Source organism: Oncorhynchus kisutch, linkage group LG15 (assembly GCF_002021735.2).
Source record: "Oncorhynchus kisutch isolate 150728-3 linkage group LG15, Okis_V2, whole genome shotgun sequence".
NCBI lineage: Eukaryota > Metazoa > Chordata > Actinopteri > Salmoniformes > Salmonidae > Oncorhynchus > Oncorhynchus kisutch.
Window position 1 is genome coordinate 17,314,750 of NC_034188.2, and position 21,562 is coordinate 17,336,311.

General features: G+C 46.6%; 1 protein-coding gene and 1 long non-coding RNA gene across 8 annotated transcripts in view; one reads left to right on the forward strand and one right to left on the reverse strand.

Annotated features, from left to right (window-relative positions):
- The window catches only part of LOC109879826 (neutral alpha-glucosidase AB), a 25,144-nt gene extending 3,753 nt beyond the window's left edge, over positions 1-21,391 (forward strand). For 2 of the 7 annotated variants that reach the window (XM_031789754.1, XM_031789756.1), the window contains 21 exons: positions 5,260-5,370; positions 5,599-5,707; positions 5,858-5,985; positions 6,324-6,503; positions 7,935-8,010; positions 11,329-11,407; positions 11,626-11,722; positions 13,717-13,897; positions 14,053-14,206; positions 15,169-15,404; positions 15,577-15,703; positions 15,835-15,914; positions 15,992-16,132; positions 17,651-17,849; positions 18,081-18,389; positions 18,509-18,585; positions 18,705-18,779; positions 18,943-19,056; positions 19,154-19,266; positions 19,362-19,462; positions 19,696-21,391. In XM_031789754.1, coding sequence (XP_031645614.1) covers positions 5,260-5,370; positions 5,599-5,707; positions 5,858-5,985; positions 6,324-6,503; positions 7,935-8,010; positions 11,329-11,407; positions 11,626-11,722; positions 13,717-13,897; positions 14,053-14,206; positions 15,169-15,404; positions 15,577-15,703; positions 15,835-15,914; positions 15,992-16,132; positions 17,651-17,849; positions 18,081-18,389; positions 18,509-18,585; positions 18,705-18,779; positions 18,943-19,056; positions 19,154-19,266; positions 19,362-19,462; positions 19,696-19,805 — 2,797 coding nt within the window. In that variant the 3' untranslated portion in view covers positions 19,806-21,391. Of the gene's footprint in view, positions 1-80; positions 3,666-3,972; positions 4,279-4,312; positions 4,522-4,627; positions 4,959-5,259; positions 5,371-5,598; positions 5,708-5,857; positions 5,986-6,323; positions 6,504-7,934; positions 8,011-11,328; positions 11,408-11,625; positions 11,723-13,716; positions 13,898-14,052; positions 14,207-15,168; positions 15,405-15,576; positions 15,704-15,834; positions 15,915-15,991; positions 16,133-17,650; positions 17,850-18,080; positions 18,390-18,508; positions 18,586-18,704; positions 18,780-18,942; positions 19,057-19,153; positions 19,267-19,361; positions 19,463-19,695 lie in introns of those variants that run through there. The other 5 variants (XM_031789753.1, XM_020471997.2, XM_020471998.2 and 2 more) reach the window with 4 other exon arrangements.
- On the reverse strand, positions 8,287-11,386 carry LOC116353568 (uncharacterized). The gene is made up of 2 exons (XR_004202987.1): positions 11,144-11,386; positions 8,287-10,261 (listed from the first exon to the last, which is right to left on the reverse strand). It is a non-coding gene; the product is annotated as an uncharacterized LOC116353568 (long non-coding RNA).
- Positions 21,392-21,562: the final 171 nt, after the last annotated feature.

Sequence of the window (21,562 nt, forward strand, 5' to 3'; positions counted from 1 at the left end):
TGAAATATTATAGTCTGAGAGAAAATACAATTGATACCAATTGTTTTTAGAGAGAAACTTAACTTTTATCGTGTGTGTAGCCCCCAGGAACTGTCCCAGGAGATAAAATCCTTCATCAGTGGCGTGGACCAGACCCAGGGTCGTAAACTCAACGTCCGTGAGCATGCCCGCTGTGCCGTGCGTCTACTACGGTCTGTGCCTGCCTGTCGCGGGGCGGTCCTCGAGCACCTAAGGGGCGTGTACAACGAGCATGTCTCAGCCTTTCTTCACAATCTAGAGACAAACGGCGATGGCGATGGGGACTCCAACCTGGAGGATGTCATCACGGAGGTCCATGGCGTCCTGGCGGAGTTCATTAAGCTCAATCCCCGAGCCTGGGCTCCCCTTGTCTCAACCTGGGCTGTAGACCTGCTGGGGCAGCTGAGCTCCAAGCATGCTGGCCGCAGGGCAGCTCCCCACTCCTCCAGCCTCAACGAGCTGCTGCAGCTGTGGATGTCCTGTGCGGCTACACGCTCCCTCATGGAGGCCTATACCCAGTGCCTGGCAGCTATGATAGCCTGGTGTCCTGACCAATGTGTGGACGCTCTCCTGGACACCTCCGTGCAGCACTCCCCCCACTTCGACTGGGTGGTGGCTCACATCGGATCCTCCTTCCCGGGCACCATCATCAGCCGTGTCCTGGCCTGTGGCCTTAAAGACTTCTGCTCCCACGGGACGGCTGACAAGTGTCAGGGAGACAAGAGCAGCCGAGTGCCTAAGATCGGCTCTGTGGTGGGGATCCTAGGCCACCTGGCGGCGCGGCACTCTGACAGCATCCGGCGGGAGCTGCTGAGGATGTTCCAGGAGAGCCTCAGTCCCCCGACTATACCCCCCAGCTCTGGGTCCACCTCCTTGGAGCACTCAGCCCAGCTCCGCAGAGCCACAGTGCCCTTCCTTCTCCAGCTGGCGGCGCTTTCTCCTTCTCTTCTGGGCGCCGTATCTACAGAGCTGGTGGAGTCTCTACGGCCTCCAGTCTTGCTCCAGCTCCAGGCTGTTCTACAGGGCCTTCCCAGGGACGAGCTTGACAACATGCTGGGGCTGGCTGTCCACCTCATCGCCCAGAGCCCTGCTGGAGGGGCACGCATCCTCCACTTCCTAGCTGACACGGCCACCCCCGCCTCTGTCATCATCTCCGGCCCCACGTCTTCCCCTCACGAGGGGGTCCGGGAGGCCTGCGACCTCCTCCTCCAGATGCTCCTGCTGCACCTCCACAAGCTGGTCTACACCCGCTCAGAAGGGGATGATGGCTACTACAGCCGCCCCCACTCTCCCTCCTCCCAGGCGCCCCGTGTGGTCCCCTTCCTAGAGGAGCTGCAGTCCCACGTGGGAGAGCTCTGTGCTGAGATGCTGAGACTGGAGAGGAAGCGTCATCTCTGGCTGCACCAGCTGCTGTGTCTGCTGTGTCTGTTGTCTGTATACGGGGGCCCTAGCGTGGCCACGGAGGCCCTCTGTCAGCTGCTCACCCTGGCCCGGAACCCAGACCAGCTGGCCCTGGCCTGGCAGCTCCACACCCCACTGTCCGCCTGCCTGCCGGGCCTCATCCCTGCCGCAGTGATCCGCTGCGTGGCCCAGATCCATACACACACCCTGGGACCCAGGCAGCTCTGCCAGCTCCTTCTCAACCTGGGCTCTGCCATGCAGAGTGTACAGGAGGAGGAGAGGAGGGGCCCAGGAGGAGGCATGGGAGGAGGAGGTGCTAGTCCTCAGTCCTCCATGGCAGTGCAGGTTGGTGCAGCGGTCTCAGGACACCTCCATGACTTCTGTCCTCTGCTCCTCCACGGTGACCCGGCGGTATCCCACGCTGCCGTGCGGCTCTTGTCCCGCAGCCCCCTCCCCCGTGCTGCCCTGCCTTCCCACCTGTTGCTTGTTTGTCGGGCTGCCGTCACACACTTCTTTCTGGCACTGCGGAGGAGAGGAGAGACAGGGAAGGGGAGAGACGAAGGCCAGGGAGGAGAGGCGGTGAACTGCTCGGTGCTCCTCCTGTCCCGTCTGGTCGGTTACTCCCCTCTAACCCTCAAATGTGTCCTGCAGCACCTGGTGGAGGGAGCTCTACATAAAGGAAACACTGACTTGTTCGGAGGGCAGAGTGAGGACATTGGAGGGGACACCCCCATCTCCCCGTCCCTGGCCCCTGACCGGGTGGGCTCCCTGCTGGACATCAACTGCAGGTTCGGTACCACGGTCAACTTCTCTGGCAGTGTGTGGTCTGTGTTCCATGCTGGGGTGATAGGGAAGGGTCTGAAGCAGCGCAGCGCTACGCCTCACCCCGACGCCGCCAGTGTCATACAGAATGTCCAGACTCTGCTGGCTGTCACCGTCCAGTGCTGCAGTGCACCATCCGGGAATGGCGGCAACGGTGGAGGCACCCGACACCAGCCCTCCGTTCCAGACGAGCCGCCACCCATCAACGCTGAGGCGGCCAAAATGATGGCAGTGACGCTAGTGGAGTATATCTGCCCCGACGTGGCCAACGGGGAACTGTCATGGCCGCCAGAGGAACATGCACGCACAACTGTAGAACGTGACATACACATCCGCCGCTGCTTCGAGGCCCACCCTGTCCTCTTCCATTTACTCCATGTTGTGGCTGCCGGGCGTCCTGCTCTCTGTTACTGTTCTGCGGTGCTCCGGGGCCTGCTGGCCACTCTGCTGGCCCACTGGGAGGCTTCGAGGGAGGCTTTGGCGATGGACTCCCCGTGGCACCTCCAGGCCTCATGCATGCTGGTGTCCTGTATGGGCGAGGGCCAGCTGCTGCCCCCTGTGCTGGGCAACGTCCACGAGGCTTTCCCCTACCTGACGCCGTTCGAAGTGAGGCTTCTCCTCCTGGCTGTGTGGGAATATGTAAGGGGTAACGGCCCCATGCCACAGAAGTTTGTCTTCAGTGCCGAGAAGGGCCTGTTCTGCCGGGATTTCTCGCGGGACGGAGACGTGGCGAGATACGTAGCACCCATTCACAGTGTCCTGCATAAGAACATTGACCGGCTGGGGCATCTATGCTGGCGTTTCCAGCTCTGAAAAAGGGAAGGAGAGAACTGATAGAGGGATGGAGAGGAAAAAGGTGCAAGAAGTGGGACTGTTGGAATTGTTTGTGAAAGATGAGGATAGGGGTGGTTGGTGATCGGGAATTGTGGAGATGTTGCTTTGCTATTTTCTTGTTAGTTGCTCTAACTTGAATCTAGATCTGTATGCGCTCTGAAGCATAGTTGAGCATGTTATATCTACTGTTTATCTTTCTCCTGTTTTGTATCATTTTTATAGATTAAGTATAATTTTTTATGTAGCTGTTACTGTAGGGGGATAAAAACATGTAGTATACCATAAATAAATTAGCAGAAAAGGGAGTGATCATAATTTTGTTGTTTCAAATATCTGTCCTTAACTTGACTGTCTACATTTCGAGTTACAGCAGTTCTGAATTTCAATTCAACTTATTTTTTCTCGAATTGAAACAGAAGTACAACTTTGTAATGAGAAGGTACATCAATGATAATGTAATCATTTTACATCAACTAACACAGCCTGCAGGTATATGATGAATCACACAAACGTTCCTTAAAATGTCTTTACCTACAGCACAATTTATGTTTGAACCAGATCTCCTAATAAATGTGCAAGAGTGTAGCAAAGCTGAGACTGTTATTTTGTCAACCTAGAGGGGAATTCTATCAACACTACACCTTTGACACTTAATGGGCCATTTTCAATTCATTAATTGGATTTGAATTAATCTGAATTGACCCCAAATGCGCATGCCATTCTAAACAGAGCCATTACATATCTGTAAAAGATCATTGTCTCTGACTTCCATATGCTCTGTGCAAATGTTTCACAATGTAGTTTTATATTGGTAGAGCCTGTAAGTGTATTTGTCCCTGAAGGAAAAATAAGCAAGTGCAGTGCAACCATAGTACAAAATAATCACAGAGAATTGCTCCAGAACTGACCACCTCAAGCTGACGTGTCCTTGTCTGAGAGGATAAAGAAATACAAGGAGGGGATAAACGGTGAATAATTCCAGAAGACTCATAAATACAAAATAACAGTTTCAAATCTAATTGCCGATGAAAATTGAATATATATAATAAATAAATACTAAAAATAATCCACCAATATCGAATTTCGTCCTACATATTTAAAGACTACAAAAAAATATTGTTACTCCACGATATTTGCTAGTTTGAGTGAAACCGGGGTGGGCCAAGGTTGAAACTAAACCAAGATGGCCGCCTTCGTAGTAAGGTAAGACAAAGCGTTTCTGCGGTTAAATTATGCATTTAACTAGTGATTTCGAAAAATATGTCGCATGCACCGTGATTCGCTTGCAATATCTAGGAGTAGACAGGTTGAGTTATCTTTTTACTGTCTCTAGCTAGCAGCTCGAGCCTTTAATTGAAATAGCGGCCTGACAGCGCTCTCTAAGCAGCTAACGTTAACCTTTTGGGATGATGATCTATCTAGCTAGATAATGATGGACATACATTGGTAACTATTTCGATCGATGAAATATCATATGTGCGTATCTCTGTCCTACATCTTGTATTACGACGGGGATTTAGGTAGCTAGCAACCGGTGTTGGCTAACTAGCCAGATTTGACAGGACCAAATCGACGTTAGTAGTTAACGTTAGCTTGCCAGATGAATAGCTCTAACAGCATTTTAGGACGCAGCGAGCGCAAATGACAAGAAGCCATGTTAGTCAGATAATAGTTTGCCAAAGATGGCCTTTCTATTAACCATGCATACTAGCTAATTAACATATATAGCTAAGTTAACTAGCTATAACGTTAGTGATTCATAAAACAGTTAGACGAGGTTAATCAACAACAGGATATGGTACCCGGAAGCGCAACTTCGGGTCCTTGAGTACAACATGTATTTTTGTTGTAACCCCAGACAACTTGTCTGAATCACTTCAAAGGTAACGCGTATCTCACATGTGGGGTACAACATTCATGTTATGAAGGGTGTGATTGCTATGATGATTTCCTCCTTTTAATGTGGTGATTGTAGTCTAATCGGGTGCACCAGTTGACCAGTAGAATCAGGTCTGCTTGTCTTGGGGCACAACAGACATGTGCTCTTGGGAGTACTCGAGGATCTCAGTTGGAATATGTTTACGACTTGTTGTCAGCGTTATCTATCACTAACGTTACAGAGCTGAATGTATGTAGTATTTTTCCACTTAACATTTACTTCCAATTTTCTGTTTCTCTCATCAGCCCTCTCAAGATGGGGCCTCTGTTAGTGTTGTGGCTGGCTGGCTGCCTCAGTGGGACCTGGGCAGTGGACCGGGGGAACTTCAAAACCTGTGACCAGAGTGCATTCTGCAAGTGAGTTCTAGATGATACGCAGCTACACCACTTAGCACCTTCATAGAGATTGTACACAGTCAATGAGAGTAGTCTGTCAGTCGAAGTAACTGATGGTAACGTGTAAGTCAACAAGTCTACCTCATTCTCTTCCACACTTATGGTCCAGTGTTCACAATATGTACTTCTACGTTGGCATAACACAAACCTTAATAAACATGTTTTAACTCTGTGTGTTTGTGCACTCAGGCGTCAGCGAGCGTTAAAGCCTGGCCAGTCCCCATACAGAGCCCTGCTGGAGACCCTGGAGCTCACCAACACCAAACTCACACTGCAGCTCATCAATGACAACAACAAGGTTTGTTAGACACACACACACACTTTAATTCACAGATTATGTAATATGTTATTGTACATCCATCCATACATGTATTAACAGGTGTGCTGAAACCCCTTTGGGTCCTGGTCTCGTCTTTTTTAACCCCCCACCTCTCCCCCGCTCCCTCAGGTGCGTCTGCTGCTTGAGCTCTATCGTCTCCAGGGCAACATGACCAGGGTGAAGATAAATGAATTGAAGCCACTGAAGCCTCGTTTTGAGGTCCCCGATGTGCTCATCAATGACCCACCCACAGAGCCGTAAGTCTCATAGGGAGCTATCTGGAGTAGTGGATGGGTGACATTGAGCCATGTGGATGGGGAGAATTAAAGAATTGGTTAGGACAGAGACCAGCAATGGAGTTAAAAGGAAATGTAGTTAGTGGAGGAAGCAGGCAAACACTACCTGAGGGCATGTAGTAGATAAATTGCCTGGCTCTCAGTTGATAATATCATAACCTCCAGCTACAAGAGAGAATACATCTGTGAATAGTCAGTGGAGACAAGATGGCACAGAATAATTTATTTGTTGGGTGTTTTCTGTTTCTTCCACCCATCAATTTACCTATTTCACACATCTCGTTCTCCCTCTCCTTCAGTTTGTCTCTCCTGTCTCGGGATGAGAACGGGGTGGTTCTGTCTTTGGGGGCAGACTCTCAGCGGCTGATCGTCAGCGCTAAGCCGTTCCGATTGGACATCATGGAGGGGCGGGAGGTTCTTCTGTCACTTAACTCCCGTGGCCTGCTGGCCTTCGAGCACCTCCGGATCCGCAAGGATACGTGAGTCACACCCACCCACACCCACATCCCACGCACCAACTCACATCCCACGCACCAACTCACATCCCACACACCAACTCACATCCCACACACCAACTCACATCCCACACACCAACTCACATCCCACACACCAACTCACATCCCACGCACCAACTCACATCCCACGCACCAACTCACATCCCACGCACCAACTCACATCCCACGCACCAACTCACATCCCACGCACCAACTCACATCCCACGCACCAACTCACATCACATCCCACGCACCAACTCACATCCCACGCACCAACTCACATCCCACGCACCAACTCACATCCCACGCACCAACTCACATCCCACGCACCAGCTCACATCCCACGCACCAGCTCACATCCCACGCACCAACTCACATCCCACGCACCAACTCACATCCCACGCACCAACTCACATCCCACACACCAACTCACATCCCACACACCAACTCACATCCCACACACCAACTCACATCCCACACACCAACTCACATCCCACACACCAACTCACATCCCACACACCCCTTATTATACATGTTTCTTTGTTTTCTTGCTTTTTCACTGCTTGCTATTTTGTTCTCCATTTCATTATTATTTTCCTCCATTCTGTCCTGTTCTTCTCTTCTACCTCTCAGCATCTCCTATAAGATAAAAACCAAAGTTAATAGCATGTGGGAAAACATCAAGTGGGTATTCTCTAGGTAAATCCCTTCACCTTTGTAGGTTTGTATTTGTCTGTGCTGGCAATGTAGGAGTATGGAATTGAGTTGTAGTTTAGACATCCAAAAATGACATGACCAAATGGCTCAAGGATGTGGTGACTTGGGCTGGTAGCATTTTCTGAAATATTTTCCTGTCTAGGCATGAAGGCCAGTTCTAGGCTCACTACCATTTGGTCTGCTCTTTACCGGTCTTCAGAGGAGATGCTCACATGCCTTTTTCCTCCCACATTTCTCTTAACTTCAAATGTCTTCATGATACAGCCATTTCACCACACTGTTGACCCAACAGTCATGTCATATGTAGAGGCGGCATAGTCTAATCCCATAGCACTGAGTAGACCACGATGTCTCTCCCCTCAAGGCTTGTTTGTTCTGGTCAGTGTGTGCTTTCACAGGGGTAGTATGTATGTGTTCACTGAGGAAGTCTGTGTAAGGCAGGGTACCGGTAGTCCCTTGGTGTTTACATCAAAATAACCACAAGGTAGGGAATTGTTCTCCTCTTGTTCCCCTTTGTCATTAGAGTGACATTTTAAAAGGTTAAGTAGGTTGACAAGAACACTATTTTGATTCTAGTGAGAAGGCTGTGTGGGGTCATGATTTTCCTTCTGTTCTCTTTTCCATGTGTGCCTCTTGTTCCATTTGGGATTTTTATTTACTCAGTTGTCAGCAGGTTATGTGTCTCTCTCTCTCCCACAGCAAGGTAGACCCAGAAGGAACTGAGAATAAAGAAGAAACTGAGGCTGCCAACGAACCGACAGAAGGAGAGGAAGAGGTATGGGAGGGGTAACAAAGGATTCCCCCAGGCTTTTGATCAGGATCAGTAAACTGAGCAAAAGATGCAGTTAAAGGTTTTTTAAAATATTGCTTTCTTTTGTAACTTTACTGCCCTGCCCCTGGGCTGAAATCGAACCCTTTCTGTTGTAACTAGAGATTAAATGGTATGAGAATTTCATATCACGATTATAATGACCAAAATAATCACGGTTAGCAGTATTATTGCGGTATTGTTAAAACGTGCAGAAAGTACTGATACTCACACACACTGAAATCATTTCACCAAGTTTTATATTGAAAACCAACAACAATGAATTAGCAGCACTATGCACTTTCTGTGTGCATAAACATTTAATGATATTATTTAAGATGGCGCCATGAGGTAAAAGTTTCCCTTGTGTAGGTTTTAATGAACACAACCTTAAGTAAGCAAATCAAATGTGCATATAAAAGCAACACAAGTAAAGCAATGTGCATGTAAGAACAATACAACCATATGTAAACACATCCAATGTGCAGGTGTTGACATTAAACACAAAATATGTAAAGAAATCAAATGAACAGCACTGATTGTATGTCTGTTCTCTCCACAAAGAAACAAGGTGCTGCTGGCCTAACATCCTGTATGTATGCGTTGTTGTTCACTTGAGATTGAAATGTAAAAATGTCACCATATTTACTTTGTCTGGTTTAAGTAGTGATCTGCGAGGGGAGACTATGTGCCCGCTGGCACTGAACACTGATGGCTTGCTGGTTGCTGGGATGTACAAAAGCTTCCTGGCAACCGTGGCAAGGTGAGGCAGCTCTGATACATGGTGGCTCCACACGAGTGGATCCTCTTCTGCTGGAATGGGTGGCAGAGACGGGTAGACCTTGATCTCTTCTTTCACTCTGTCTTCTGGGGAGGTCGGAATCTGACCCTCTTTACCTCAACAAGGCAGCAGAGAGGTGATCTTTCTCAGCAACTCAGGCCTTTCCCCTCTGATGACGCTGATGACGCTGTGGGGGTGGTGGAGGTGCTGCTTTGTGGTTCTTCCCTGACTTGTGCAGCTGCCAGCTTCAAGGCCTCCTGGACACGGCTGTCAGTGTCAACTTTTGCAGCCTCAGGCTCACCTAAAAAGCTCCCTTTGAAGCAGGGGTCAATGAAACAAGCCATGTGCCTGACTCTTTGCCTAATGTGTATCTGTTGTTAAGCTCTTCTCTCATTACCCTTTTCATCTCCTTGGTCAGGGATGGATCCATATCCTTTTCCACCAGAACATCACGGGTGATGTGGTCCAGGACAGGCTTGATGGCTGACAGTGTCACTCATGTCTCTGAGGCAAGTGCATCTGTAAACTTGCTCAGAGGTTCAAGGAGCTGGCACAGTTGCTTCCATGACACCTTATGTCAGCATCCATGGCCATCAGGTGCCATGTTCCTCTTTCTCCAGCCAGTGTCACACAGGCTGGCTGCTGTTGGCTGAGGAAACGCTCAAGCATCTTGTATGTAGATCCCCATCCGGTCACCACATCATGGATCAGAGCCTTCTGTGGCATGTTAAGGGCAGCTTGCTTTTCTCTCAGTTCTCTCCTTCCAGCTAAGTGAGAAGCCTTGGACCAGATGACAGCAGGCCTTGACTGTTGTGTCAACTCTCTGAATTTTCAGAGCCTTTGAGATGGCCAGGTTCAAATTATTGCCAAAGCACCCAAGCCACAGATCTGGGAACTCTTCAAAAGCCTTGGTCATGTTTGTTGCGTTGTCTGTGGTTATGCAGACCAGGTCTTTCTTGCTGATCCCCCACTCTTCCAGCATATTCTCAAACTGTGAGCCGAGTGATCTTCTGGGAAGAACTGTGTTTCCAGGCAGTTTTGATTCCAGTTGCCAGTCTGGGGTGAGGTAATAGATAGTGAAGCTGATGTATGGTTGACCACCCCAGATTTCACTGGTCCAGAGGTCAGTAGTTGCAGCAAACCATGTGCCTTGAGCCAAACCTTTTCCAACATCAGCTTTAACCCGGTTATACAGGTTTGGGATTTCAGTCTTGGAAAATAATGTTCGTGATGGCACGTTGTAGTGAGGCACGGCAACCTTCATCAGCCTCAGAAAGCCAGGCCTCTCAACAATTTGAAATTGCATCATGTCCTTTGCAATGTAATATGAAAGGGCTGCAGTGAGGTCATGAGCATGTTTTGATGTGGGTGCATAAGCGTCACAGCTGTCGATGAGGGACCGGTAGCATCACTTGGTTTGTCTGCTGCACTCCCACTCTGTAAACAAGGGAATAGCACATTATTATTGGTGTTACATTATAATGATTCACACACAGTCTATCTTCTGTGTTGCATTTGGGTATATGCAATGGCCTCATCCACAATTGACATAAATACAAATGAGTCTTAAGAAGACAGTGGTAGTTATTGCAATGAGCCCAACAATTGACATAAATACAGGAGTCTTGTACAGGAGTATATAGTGTTTCTCCTTTTGGAACACTTTTATAACCAAGTCGATGACTGACGGATTTTAATTGAACAAAATGTTGGTTGGGTGATTAAACTGCATAACGTGTTATCGTGTGCAATGGGCGAATAGTCTGCAGACACACTGCGCATACAGCAGCAGAACAACATTACAAGAGTAGGAAACACTGACATTTTCCGTTTACATTATTGACAAGCTATTAGCAAGTTAGACAGACACCATGACATTTTCCCCCGTTCAAAGTCCCTACATCATGCATTGAGCTAAAACTTAACTTACTTTGCATTCGCTATAAAGTAGTGGGTGGTGGTTACGAAGATGACTCAATAGATTTGAATTGTTGCCCCCTTTATATGCATTTTTTTGTTGTTGTTGCGTATTCTGCAGACAGGGTGACCATCTTCAATTAAGTTACCCTCAGCACTCTTGTAAAACCCAAAATACGACCACACTTCAGATTTGGTCCTCTTAGACGGCAGAAAAATCTCCCGAGCGCTGTCACTGCCTTCCGCCATGTTTTCACACAAAACAAAACCCACGTTGCATGCTGCGCCAGACTGTTGCTAACATTGGTTGATGTTGGACCGTGTTTACCGTGAGTTTTTCAAACCGTGGTAATCAAACAAGGTTTTAATGATTTATTTAAAATTTGAAACGGTAATACTAACCTTCGGGAATTTTACCATGGTTTATCGTGAAGCCGGTAACCATTTCATCCCTAGTTGTAACATTACTGCCTCTGGGCTGAAATCAAACCCCTTGTTGCTTTTCCCATTCTCTCTCGCATCACAAGGCTCCTCTGCAATTATTTCCATCTGGCTCCACCTTTGTTCTTTTGTTCCTTCCTTCCTAGAAGGCGAAGGAGGATGAGAAAGTGGAAGATGGAATGTGGGAGGAGACATTCAAATCGCACACAGACAGCAAACCCAATGGTATGTATACTTTTCTGTGGACCCTAATTTCAATTGACAGGTGAATGAGGCGGCTTGCAGTTGAGTACTTGGTATTCTGATCCTGAGTACTCACCGCTCATCTCCTGGAGATATTATTTTATGATTGGATGAGTTTTATGACTTGCGTTAGGCACGGTGACCAGTCATTGTTGATGTGTTTTTCTGAGTGTATCTTGATTGGCTGTTATCTCTCTTAGGTCCTTCCTCCATCAGTCTAGACTTCTCTCTGCCAGGGGTGGAGAACGTCTATGGCATCCCAGAACACGCAGACAGCCTCAAACTCAAAGCCACTGAGTAAGTGACTGACATTGACCATGACATTGGTTAATCCGCCATCGATAAAAGACACTACTGTGCAGCCGTATTCATCGGCCTGGCCTAGGTTTTCGACTCAACAGCCACATTCACCTCTCGCAGTCTCTGGGGGTGCCACAGGGTTAAATTCTCGGGCCGACTCTTTTCTCTGTATACATCAATGATGTCGCTCTTGCTGCTGGTGATTCTCTGATCCACCTCTATGCAGACGACACCATTCTGTATACATCTGGCCCTTCTTTGTGTAACGGATGTGAAACGGCTAGCTAGTTAGCGGTGGTGCGTGCTAAATAGCGTTTCAATCGGTGACGTCACTTGCTCTGAGACCTTGAAGTAGTGGTTCCCCTTGCTCTGCAAGGGCCGCAGCTTTTGTGGAGCAATGGGTAACGATGCTTCGTGGGTGACTGTTGTTGATGTGTGCAGAGGGTCCCTGGTTCGTGCCCAGGGACCCTCTGGGCGAGGGGACGGTCTAAAGTTATACTGTTACATTGATGCTGTTGAGCCGGATCACTGGTTGCTGCGGAAAGAGGAGGGCGCATGTGCAGAGGGTCCCTGGTTCGCGCCCGGGTATGGGCGAGGGGACGGTCTAAAGTTATACTGTTACATTGATGCTTTTGACCCGGATCACTGGTTGCTGCGGAAAGAGGGGACGGATGTAAAATTACATTTGGACACTGTGTTAACTAACCTCCAGGTGAGCTTCAATGCCATACAAATGCAAGTAAAACTAAATGCATGCTCTTCAACCGATCGCTGCCCGCACCTGCCCGCCCGTCTAGCATAACTTCTCTGGACGGTTCTGACTTAGAATATGTTGACAACTTCAAATACCTAGGTGTCTGGTTAGACTGTAAACTCTCCTTCCAGGCGCACATTAAGCATCTCCAATCCAAAAATCTAGAATCAGCATCCTATTTTGCAACAAAGCATCCTTAACTCATGCTGCCAAACATACCCTCGTAAAACTGACTATCCTACCGATCCTTGACTTCGGCAATATCATTTACAGAATAGCCTCCAACACTCTACTCAGCAAACTGGATGCAGTCTATCACAGTGCCATCCGTTTTGTCACCAAAGCCCCATATACTACCCACCACTGTTACCTGTATGCTATCGTTGGCTGGCCCTCGCTTCATATTCGTCGCCAAACCCACTGGCTCTCCAGGTCATCTATAAGTCTTTGCTAGGTAAAGCCCCGCCTTATCTCAGCTCACTGGTCACCATAGCAGCACCCACCCGTAGCACGCGCTCCAGCAGGTATATCTCACTGGTCACCCCCAAAGCAAACATTTCATTTGGCCGCCTTTCCTTCCAGTTCTCTGCTGTCAATGACTGGAACGAATTGCAAAAATCACTGAAGCTGAATACTCATATCTTCCTCACCAACTTTAAGCATCAGCTGTCAGAGCAGCTCACAGATCATTGCACCTGTAAATAGCCCACCCAACTACCTCCTCCCCATATTGTTATATTGTTTTTTTCCTCCTTTGCACCCCAGTATCTCTACTTGCACATTCGTCTTCTGCACATCTATCACGCCAGTGCTTAATTGCTAAATTGTCATTACTTTGCCACTATGGCCTATTTATTGCCTTACCTCCCTTATATTACCTCATTTGCACACACTGTATATAGACTTTTCTATTTTGTTATATGTATGTTTTTTTTATTCCATGTGTAACACTGTTGTGTCGCACTGCTTTGTCGCTCTGCTTTATCTTGGCTAGGTCGCAGTTGTAAATGAGAACTTGTTCTCAACTGGCCTACCTGGTTAAATAAAGGTGGAGAAAAAAAACCATTGAGACAGTAGTTAACTAAGAACTAGTGTATGTATTTTCTAACGGTGCAGGACATCCTTATATGCATTTGATTTGATCTTTTTCAACATTGTGGGTTGAAGATTGTTAAATAACACGAAATGACGACTATATGACAATACAATAATATATATATACTTATGCGTTTTCCAGTGGAGGGGATCCATACCGGTTGTTTAACCTAGACGTGTTCCAGTATGAGGTGTTCAACCCTATGGCCCTGTACGGTGCCATCCCTGTCATGCTGTCTCACAGTGCACAGCGCACCATGGGCATCTTCTGGCTCAACGCTGCTGAGACCTGGGTGGACATCAGCTCCAACACCGCCGGCAAGGTAAGACCGACACACACACAGTCAGTCAATCCTCTTTCTCCAGGTTCTGAGTGAGACAAACACATCTGAGCCACCATGTGTATAGACATTGAAGGGTACAGTCAGAGAGAACACACACCCTCTTACCCCTATGCTGATTCTCTCTGGTGGTGCAGACAGTGTTTGGCCAGATGCTGGACTACGTTCAGGGCTCCAGTGAGACGCCACAGACAGACGTGCGTTGGATCTCAGAGAGCGGCATCATTGACGTCTTCATCATGCTGGGACCCACTCCCACTGATGTCTTCTCCCAGTACGCCTCACTCACAGGTCAGACTCCCACTACAGAAACCCAGTTCATATCCACTTCCCTCATCACCCTCACACACCTAGTCTCTCTAGGCAGACGGTTTTCTTCTGGCAATGTATCATCGCTCCAGCTAAAAGTTCTGGCGTCAATTGGGACCGAGAGGACCAGTCGGAAATGGGACGCGTCACCAGTAACATCGCTGCCGTATCCGCTTGTTGCCCTAGCTACAAATTAGCATAATTCCCACCCGAATTTCAAGGCCCGCTTAGAGTTGTCTATCTGAAGAGCAGGTTGGCATTTATTGAGATGACTTATGTACTGTAGGCAGCTCTGCAGGGTAGTTTAAAAAAAAGTATTGTTATTATTTGTTAACCATTTAAGAAAACAATATTTGTATTTACAATGCTTTTCAAACCCTACCCTAACCCGGACGACGATGGGCCAATTGTGCGCTGCCCTATGGGACTCCTGATCACGGCCAGTTGTGATACAGCCCGGGATCGAACCAGGGTCTGTAGTGACGCCTCTAGTACTGGGATGCGGTAGACCGCTGCGCCACTCGGGAGCAGGGTAGTCACTAGCTGGAATGGTCAGCTGGCATGGCCACAGTCATAAAATCAGATTTTTTACCTTACCATACTGCTAACCTGAGACCTAACCTTAAATTAAGAACAAAAAAGCTCATTTGTGTTTTCAGGAATTGTTAATATATATATATATATATAGATCTCTCTCTCTATATCCGCTCAAAACTGCCTTCAGGACAAGATTCGTCCCAATAAACGTCAACCAACGTCTTGGGAGGCCACTCCCCAGAATATTTTTCTCCCATTTCAAATGTCAGAGAACCTGACATCCTCCCCAGACCTTGTGCCTTTGCATATAGGTACCCTTCCCTCCCCTGTCTGCGCTGGCCTGCCACCAGGGTCCCTCATAATACAACCATCTGTATATGACCACCCAGCTCTCTTCCCCCCACCAGGTACCCAGGCCTTCCCTCCCCTGTCTGCGCTGGCCTACCATCAGTGCCGCTGGAACTACAATGACCAGGAGGATGTGGCGGCGGTGGACCAGGGCTTTGATGACCACGACATCCCCTACGACTTCATCTGGCTGGACATAGAGCACACGGACGGCAAGCGCTACTTCACCTGGGACCCTCACAAGTTCCCCCAGCCCAAAGACATGCTGCAGGGTCTTTTAGACAAGAGACGCAAGGTGAGCACATTGTGTTACAGCTGTCTGGCCAGGGCTCCCTTGTAGTAGATGTTTCTCGGTTCTGTCGACTGGATGAATGGAGAAAGTAAAAGGTTCTGAGACATGTTGACAAGTCATCTCGTTTCATTTTTGCTATTTTCCTTCTCCCTCATGTTCTCCCTGTACGATTTAGATGGTGACCATTGTGGACCCCCACATCAAGGTGGACAGCAGCTACAAGATCCACAATGAGATCCGCTCCAAAGGCTTCTACGTCAAAAGCAAAGATGGCGGAGACTATGAGGGCTGGTGCTGGCCTGGTAAGAGATGGCGAAATTGGTCTGACCCACAATCAAAGAAAGGGAAGGAAATTAATTGCAGCTACACATAGCATAAAAACACATTGCAATTACTCAACATCTCCCTCTAATCTTTCCTCATTCTATTGTAGGTAATTCTGGTTACCCAGACTTTACCAACCCTGAGATGAGAGCTTGGTGGGCCAGTATGTTTGCCTACGATCAGTATGAGGTAAGTCCATTCTGCCTGGGTTTGACCTATGTGTCGTTCTATTGATGAAATATCTCTTCCCCCATCTCTGATCTCAGGGTTCCATGGAGAACATGTATACATGGAACGATATGAACGAGCCGTCAGTGTTTAATGGACCAGAGGTCACCATGCATAAAGATGCCCTGCATGGGAACTGGGAGAACCGTGACCTCCACAACCTCTATGGATTATACGTGGTGAGTGTTTGCCTGTGTTGTATGTGCACATCTTCACTCTAATAGAACGTGGACTTGCAATGGTAGACTTTTTCTTGAATAATAGAGTCGCACATTATATATCTAACCCAGTAATGTATTGGGTGAAACACCGTCTCGGCATCATTTTGCCTTCAGGGTGATGTCATGAATGCTTGAATCAGGTTATGTAGACAAAATATGCAATTAGTGCAACCATTGACAATAGAGAAGGGTGTGTCATATTTATTAAGTTGATTAGAATGAATTGAGTGAAACTGTTAAAAGACAATAGGTTATAGCATATAGAATATATTAGGCTGTTATCATATGGAAACATAATTAGATATTTTACATAATATTAGCATCAACATACATTGTTTAATTTAATTTCACATACCACCCTGCATACCACTGCTGGCTTGCTTCTGAAGCTAAGCAGGGTTGGTCCTGGTCAGTCCCTGGATGGGAGACCAGATGCTGCTGGAAGTGGTGTTGGAGGGCCAGTAGGAGCCACTCTTTCCTCTGGTCTAAAAAATAAATAAAAAATATCCCAATGCCCCACGGCATGATTGGGGACACTGCCCTGTGTAGGGTGCTGTCTTTCGGATGGGACGTTAAACAGGTGTCCTGACTCTCTGAGGTCATTAAAGATCCCATGGCACATATCGTAAGAGTAGGGGTGTTAACCCCGGTGTCCTGGCTAAATTCCCAATCTGGCCCTCAAACCGTCACGGTCACCTAATAATCCCCAGTTTACAATTGGCTCATTCATCCCTCTCCCCTGTAACTATTCCCCAGGCCGTTGCTGCAAATGAGAACGTGTTCTCAGTCAACTTACCTGGTAAAATAACAGATAAATTTAAAATTAAATGTCATTGTTTCCAATGTCATTTTTGTTCCATGTAATCATTTGGTTCAACCATAATGCATATTAAGCATCACCAACAGGGGGAACATATTGAGTGTACGCTGATAAGCTGTAGAAAGAAGACATTTTAAGCAATAAGGCCCAAGGGGATGTAGTATATGGCCAATATACTATGGCTAAGGGCTATTCATTTGCGTGACGCAACGCAGAGTTTCTGGAGACAGCCCTTAGTCGTGGTATATTGGTGATATATCACAAACCCCCGAGGTGCCTTGTTACTATTATAATAAACTGGTTACCATTGTAATTAGACCAGTAAAAATAACTTATCATAACCGTGGTATACGGTCTGATATACCACGGCTGTCAGCCAATCAGCATTCAGGGTTCAAACCACCCCATTTATAATAATAATTTATTAGACTTGTTCATAAAGAAGAGAGAATAATTGTTAATGAGAAGGGCCTGATATCAAAGTCAATATTCAGACCACTAGGGGTCAATGTTTTTAGACAGGATATCCAGTAAGCCTCCCTCTGTAGTAGTAGGACCTCCATTTTACCTCTACTTTTTTTTGAAGAAATGACTTAATGTTTCTACCGAGCTTTGCTGCTTGAACATGCAGTAACCACCTCTTCTCTTTCCCTCAGCAAAGGGCCACAGCAGAGGGTCTGATTGAGCGCTCAGGGGGAGTGGAGAGACCTTTTGTCCTGGCCAGAGCCTTCTTTGCTGGCTCCCAGCGCTACGGTGCTGTGTGGACAGGTGATAACGCTGCTGAGTGGGAACATCTGAAGATCTCCATCCCCATGTGTCTCAGTCTGAGCCTGGTTGGTGTCTCTTTCTGTGGAGGTGAGTCTGACTCAATCTTAGCTAATACCACTATTTTCCCCTCTACTAAAAGCCACAGCTAAGCAATTAATACATCAGAAATATTTTGCTACATTTTATTTTGGTGTTATCTGCTTTTTTACATGACTTGTTTACATTACATTATTACGGTTCATTGCCTGTTTGTTTACACCTCACTACATTGTTATCTCTGTACCACTCCTCATCCTCCTCTCTCTCCCCCTCTCCTAGCTGATGTGGGTGGCTTCTTCAAGTCTCCCAGTACTGAGCTCCTGGTGCGTTGGTACCAGACGGGGGCGTACCAGCCCTTCTTCCGAGCCCATGCCCATCTGGACACCCCCCGCAGGGAGCCCTGGCTGTTTGGCCCCGAGAACACTGCTCTGATCAGGGAGGCTGTCCGCCAGCGTTACGCCCTCCTGCCCTACTGGTACCAGCTGTTCTACCACGCCCACCACTCTGGCCAGCCCGTCATGAGACCTCTGTGGGTGGAGTATCCTCAGGATACAGCCACGTTCTCCATGGATGACCAGTTCCTGCTTGGTGAGTGAGATCGTGTTATTCCCTAGTATAGCTCAGTGTCAATAGATATTCCTGTCTTTACATACCCTTTATGACTGATACCATGACTGAGTCACATTCCTTCTATCCTGCTGTTTCAGGGAGAGATCTGCTGGTGCACCCCGTGACTGAGGAGGGGGCTAGGGGTGTTACTGCCTACCTGCCTGGAAAAGGAGAGGTGAGTCTCTCTCAGGAACTGTCATAACATTATGTCACTATTATAACAGTCTTATGTAGGTTATAAGTCAGCCGTCTAATGGAAACCCTCTCCTAGCTGCTCTGTTCTGTGTCCTTCAGGTCTGGTTTGACGTCCACACGTTCCAGAAACACAACGGAGCCCAGAACCTCTACATCCCTGTCACCATCAGCTCTGTAAGAAACTCTACAACACACTCACTAACAACCAGTCAGTCACGCCCAGGGGGCTACATGCTTAGTCAAACAGTCACATACAGTTAAGACCATATCCTGAAAGTTCTGTTGAGAGAACTGGGTAAGATTGGAAAGACACTCCCTGACTCTCTCTCCTTACCAGATTCCGGTATTCCAACGCGGTGGTTCCATTATTCCCAGGAAGGCCCGGGTTCGAAGGTCATCTTCATGCATGGAACACGACCCCTACACCTTATTCGTTGCTCTCAGCCCCAAGGTAACACAAAACACACCTTGTCACTTATACTGTTGCCCCAAATTTGGATGGGTTCAGGATTTGACCTTTAAACATTTTCAAATGTTATGTCTGTTAGCGATTTGCCCAGGGTGAGCTCTACATAGACGACGGCCACACCTTCAACTTTGACAAACAGAAGCAGTTCATCCACAGAAGATTTTCCTTTGCCAATAACGCCCTGTCCTCCAGGTCTGTCAAATAATTTCTTTCTTCTGTTTATTTTTGTTGTTACTCTCCTTGATTTTTGTCTATGTTGAATGTAACTGAATTCTCTCTCCATGCAGGAACTTGGCCCCTGGCTCTCAGTTCACCACTTTTTCCTGGGTTGAGAAGATTGTCATATTGGGGGCCAGTAAGCCCAGCAAGGCCACTCTGAAGACTCATGGTGAGTTTTTCCAGTGTCTTATTCATATTATGGGTTAGTGTACCAAGTTAAGATGCCAGTAAGTCATTGTGTTTGAATGTTTCCTGTTTTCACACCCAAGTAGGCAATTATGAGATGGAAACAGTTGGCCAATAAACTGTCATTCTTTGTGGTTAAGGATTACTGTGTGTGTATAATGGCAGGTCTGTCTCAAATGACTGTTATTGATCTATTCTGATGTCTTTTCTCTGTAGATGGCAAGGAGAGTCAGCTGGAGTTTGAGTTTGATGCCTCCATGTCGGTGTTAACCCTTCGCAAGCCGGGTGTCAACGCAGGGTTGGACTGGACTGTGGTGCTTCAGTAACAATGGAGAAGGGGGAGGACGACGATGACTGAACCGGACTGAACGAGAGATGGAGGAACTTAGTGGACACGGGTTGCAATTGTAACGCACCAAGCAAGATATTTGACCAACTGCTTTAATGTGGTACACAGACTGGACAGGGGATAGAGGACTATCCAAACACACAATATTTCATACCAAGCATACAATATTTCATACCAGGCTTGCATACAAACACTGCCTGTAGATCTAAAACTGTGTCTCTTCCATGTCCATCTTGCCTTCAGTCAAACTGACAGTTGGTCAAGTTACTGAAGGGTTGCTAGGTAGATTTATTGTTAGTTGCATTTTAGGGAAATTCTTCACAGTTCAAATCATGATGTTGTAGTGAATGTTTGGAAGTACTCAAAGACATTCAAGTCTGATGGATGATTATTTGAGGTTTTCTGTCAAGTATGCTTTAGATGTAAGAGATCATTGAATAAGTTTGCTGACAACAAAATTAAGACACTCATTCAGAGGCTGTAGTGTAGTTAGTATGTGTTAATAATTCCATATCTGGCCATGTCTTATGACTTTAAGTTCTTATTTCTTCTTATTTCATGTTTTCATTCCATTGCCCCCTGTAATTACTGAAGAGCAATCAACAGGATAGCCAACCGCTCCCTTTACTTTCAACTCGTGCCACATTTAGTTTTATTAGAAACTCCACCAAGCAACAATGCAGCACTGATCCAAGACTATCTGTAAATGTCGTGGCATTTCTCTTCTTATTGCCATAAGGTGTATTGAGTCTTACCTCTGATATCCCTAATTTAAGGTTACTCATTCCTCCTAATTTATCCCCAAATGAGTTTCTGATAAGATTGTGTGCACTTACATCAGTCATTACTATGCCATGTTTTTATGTACTGGTGGTAAAAGACAAACACATGGTCAGTAACAACTTAATGGAAGAGGATTTGGCTTTTTAAGTTTGCTCATATTGGAATTATTCTGGGGTTAGGACCACTGACTTTGTGGAAACTCATCCTAATGTTTCTGTTCTGACTTGTTCAATTTGTTTACTTGATTATCAAATGCACTTGAGAGGAAGGTGAGAGCTTTTATCCCAGATTGAACTCAAACAGTTAGGGTCAGGCATTGGGGTTAATTTGTGGGTTGGGGTTCACGGTCCAGTGTCTTCAGTGTCTCTTGCTCTTAATATTTTTCATAAAATTTGTCAATGTATTATGTGACTAAGGAAATAAATAATGATATATTCAGTTAGTTTACAAAGATGCAGTTCACTCTGGAGACAAGGGACCGGTCCTGGTTGATAATAGCACCTCTTTATGGGGTTGTTGCGTTCCCTACTGTCCTTGGCGATAAAGCGTTTTAGAATAGTTTTTCTTGATTTATTTTGTGGTTGAGAATTAAAATCTTACTGCAACATTCTCAGCAAGTGTGTTGGAACCAGGAAGGAAGGAGGCTAGTTGTATGTGATAAGATGGCAGACCAAGTGAAAATAAACTTGACCAAATGTGAGAGAGCATTGTTGTTTTTAATCATATGAATTCATGCAGCTTACGTAGATAGGGGTAATAATAAAGTAACTACATTCCCAATCAAATGTCTGTTTATTTATTGTACATAATAAATATATTTTGTAAACTTAAAGCTTTTCAATACAATTGTGTCTCTGCCGAATACGAATTTGGACTACAATAATACCGGACGTTTTTAAGAAAGGCTGGTTTATATTATTCCTATGAATACTTTCTGTGAAATATATCAAC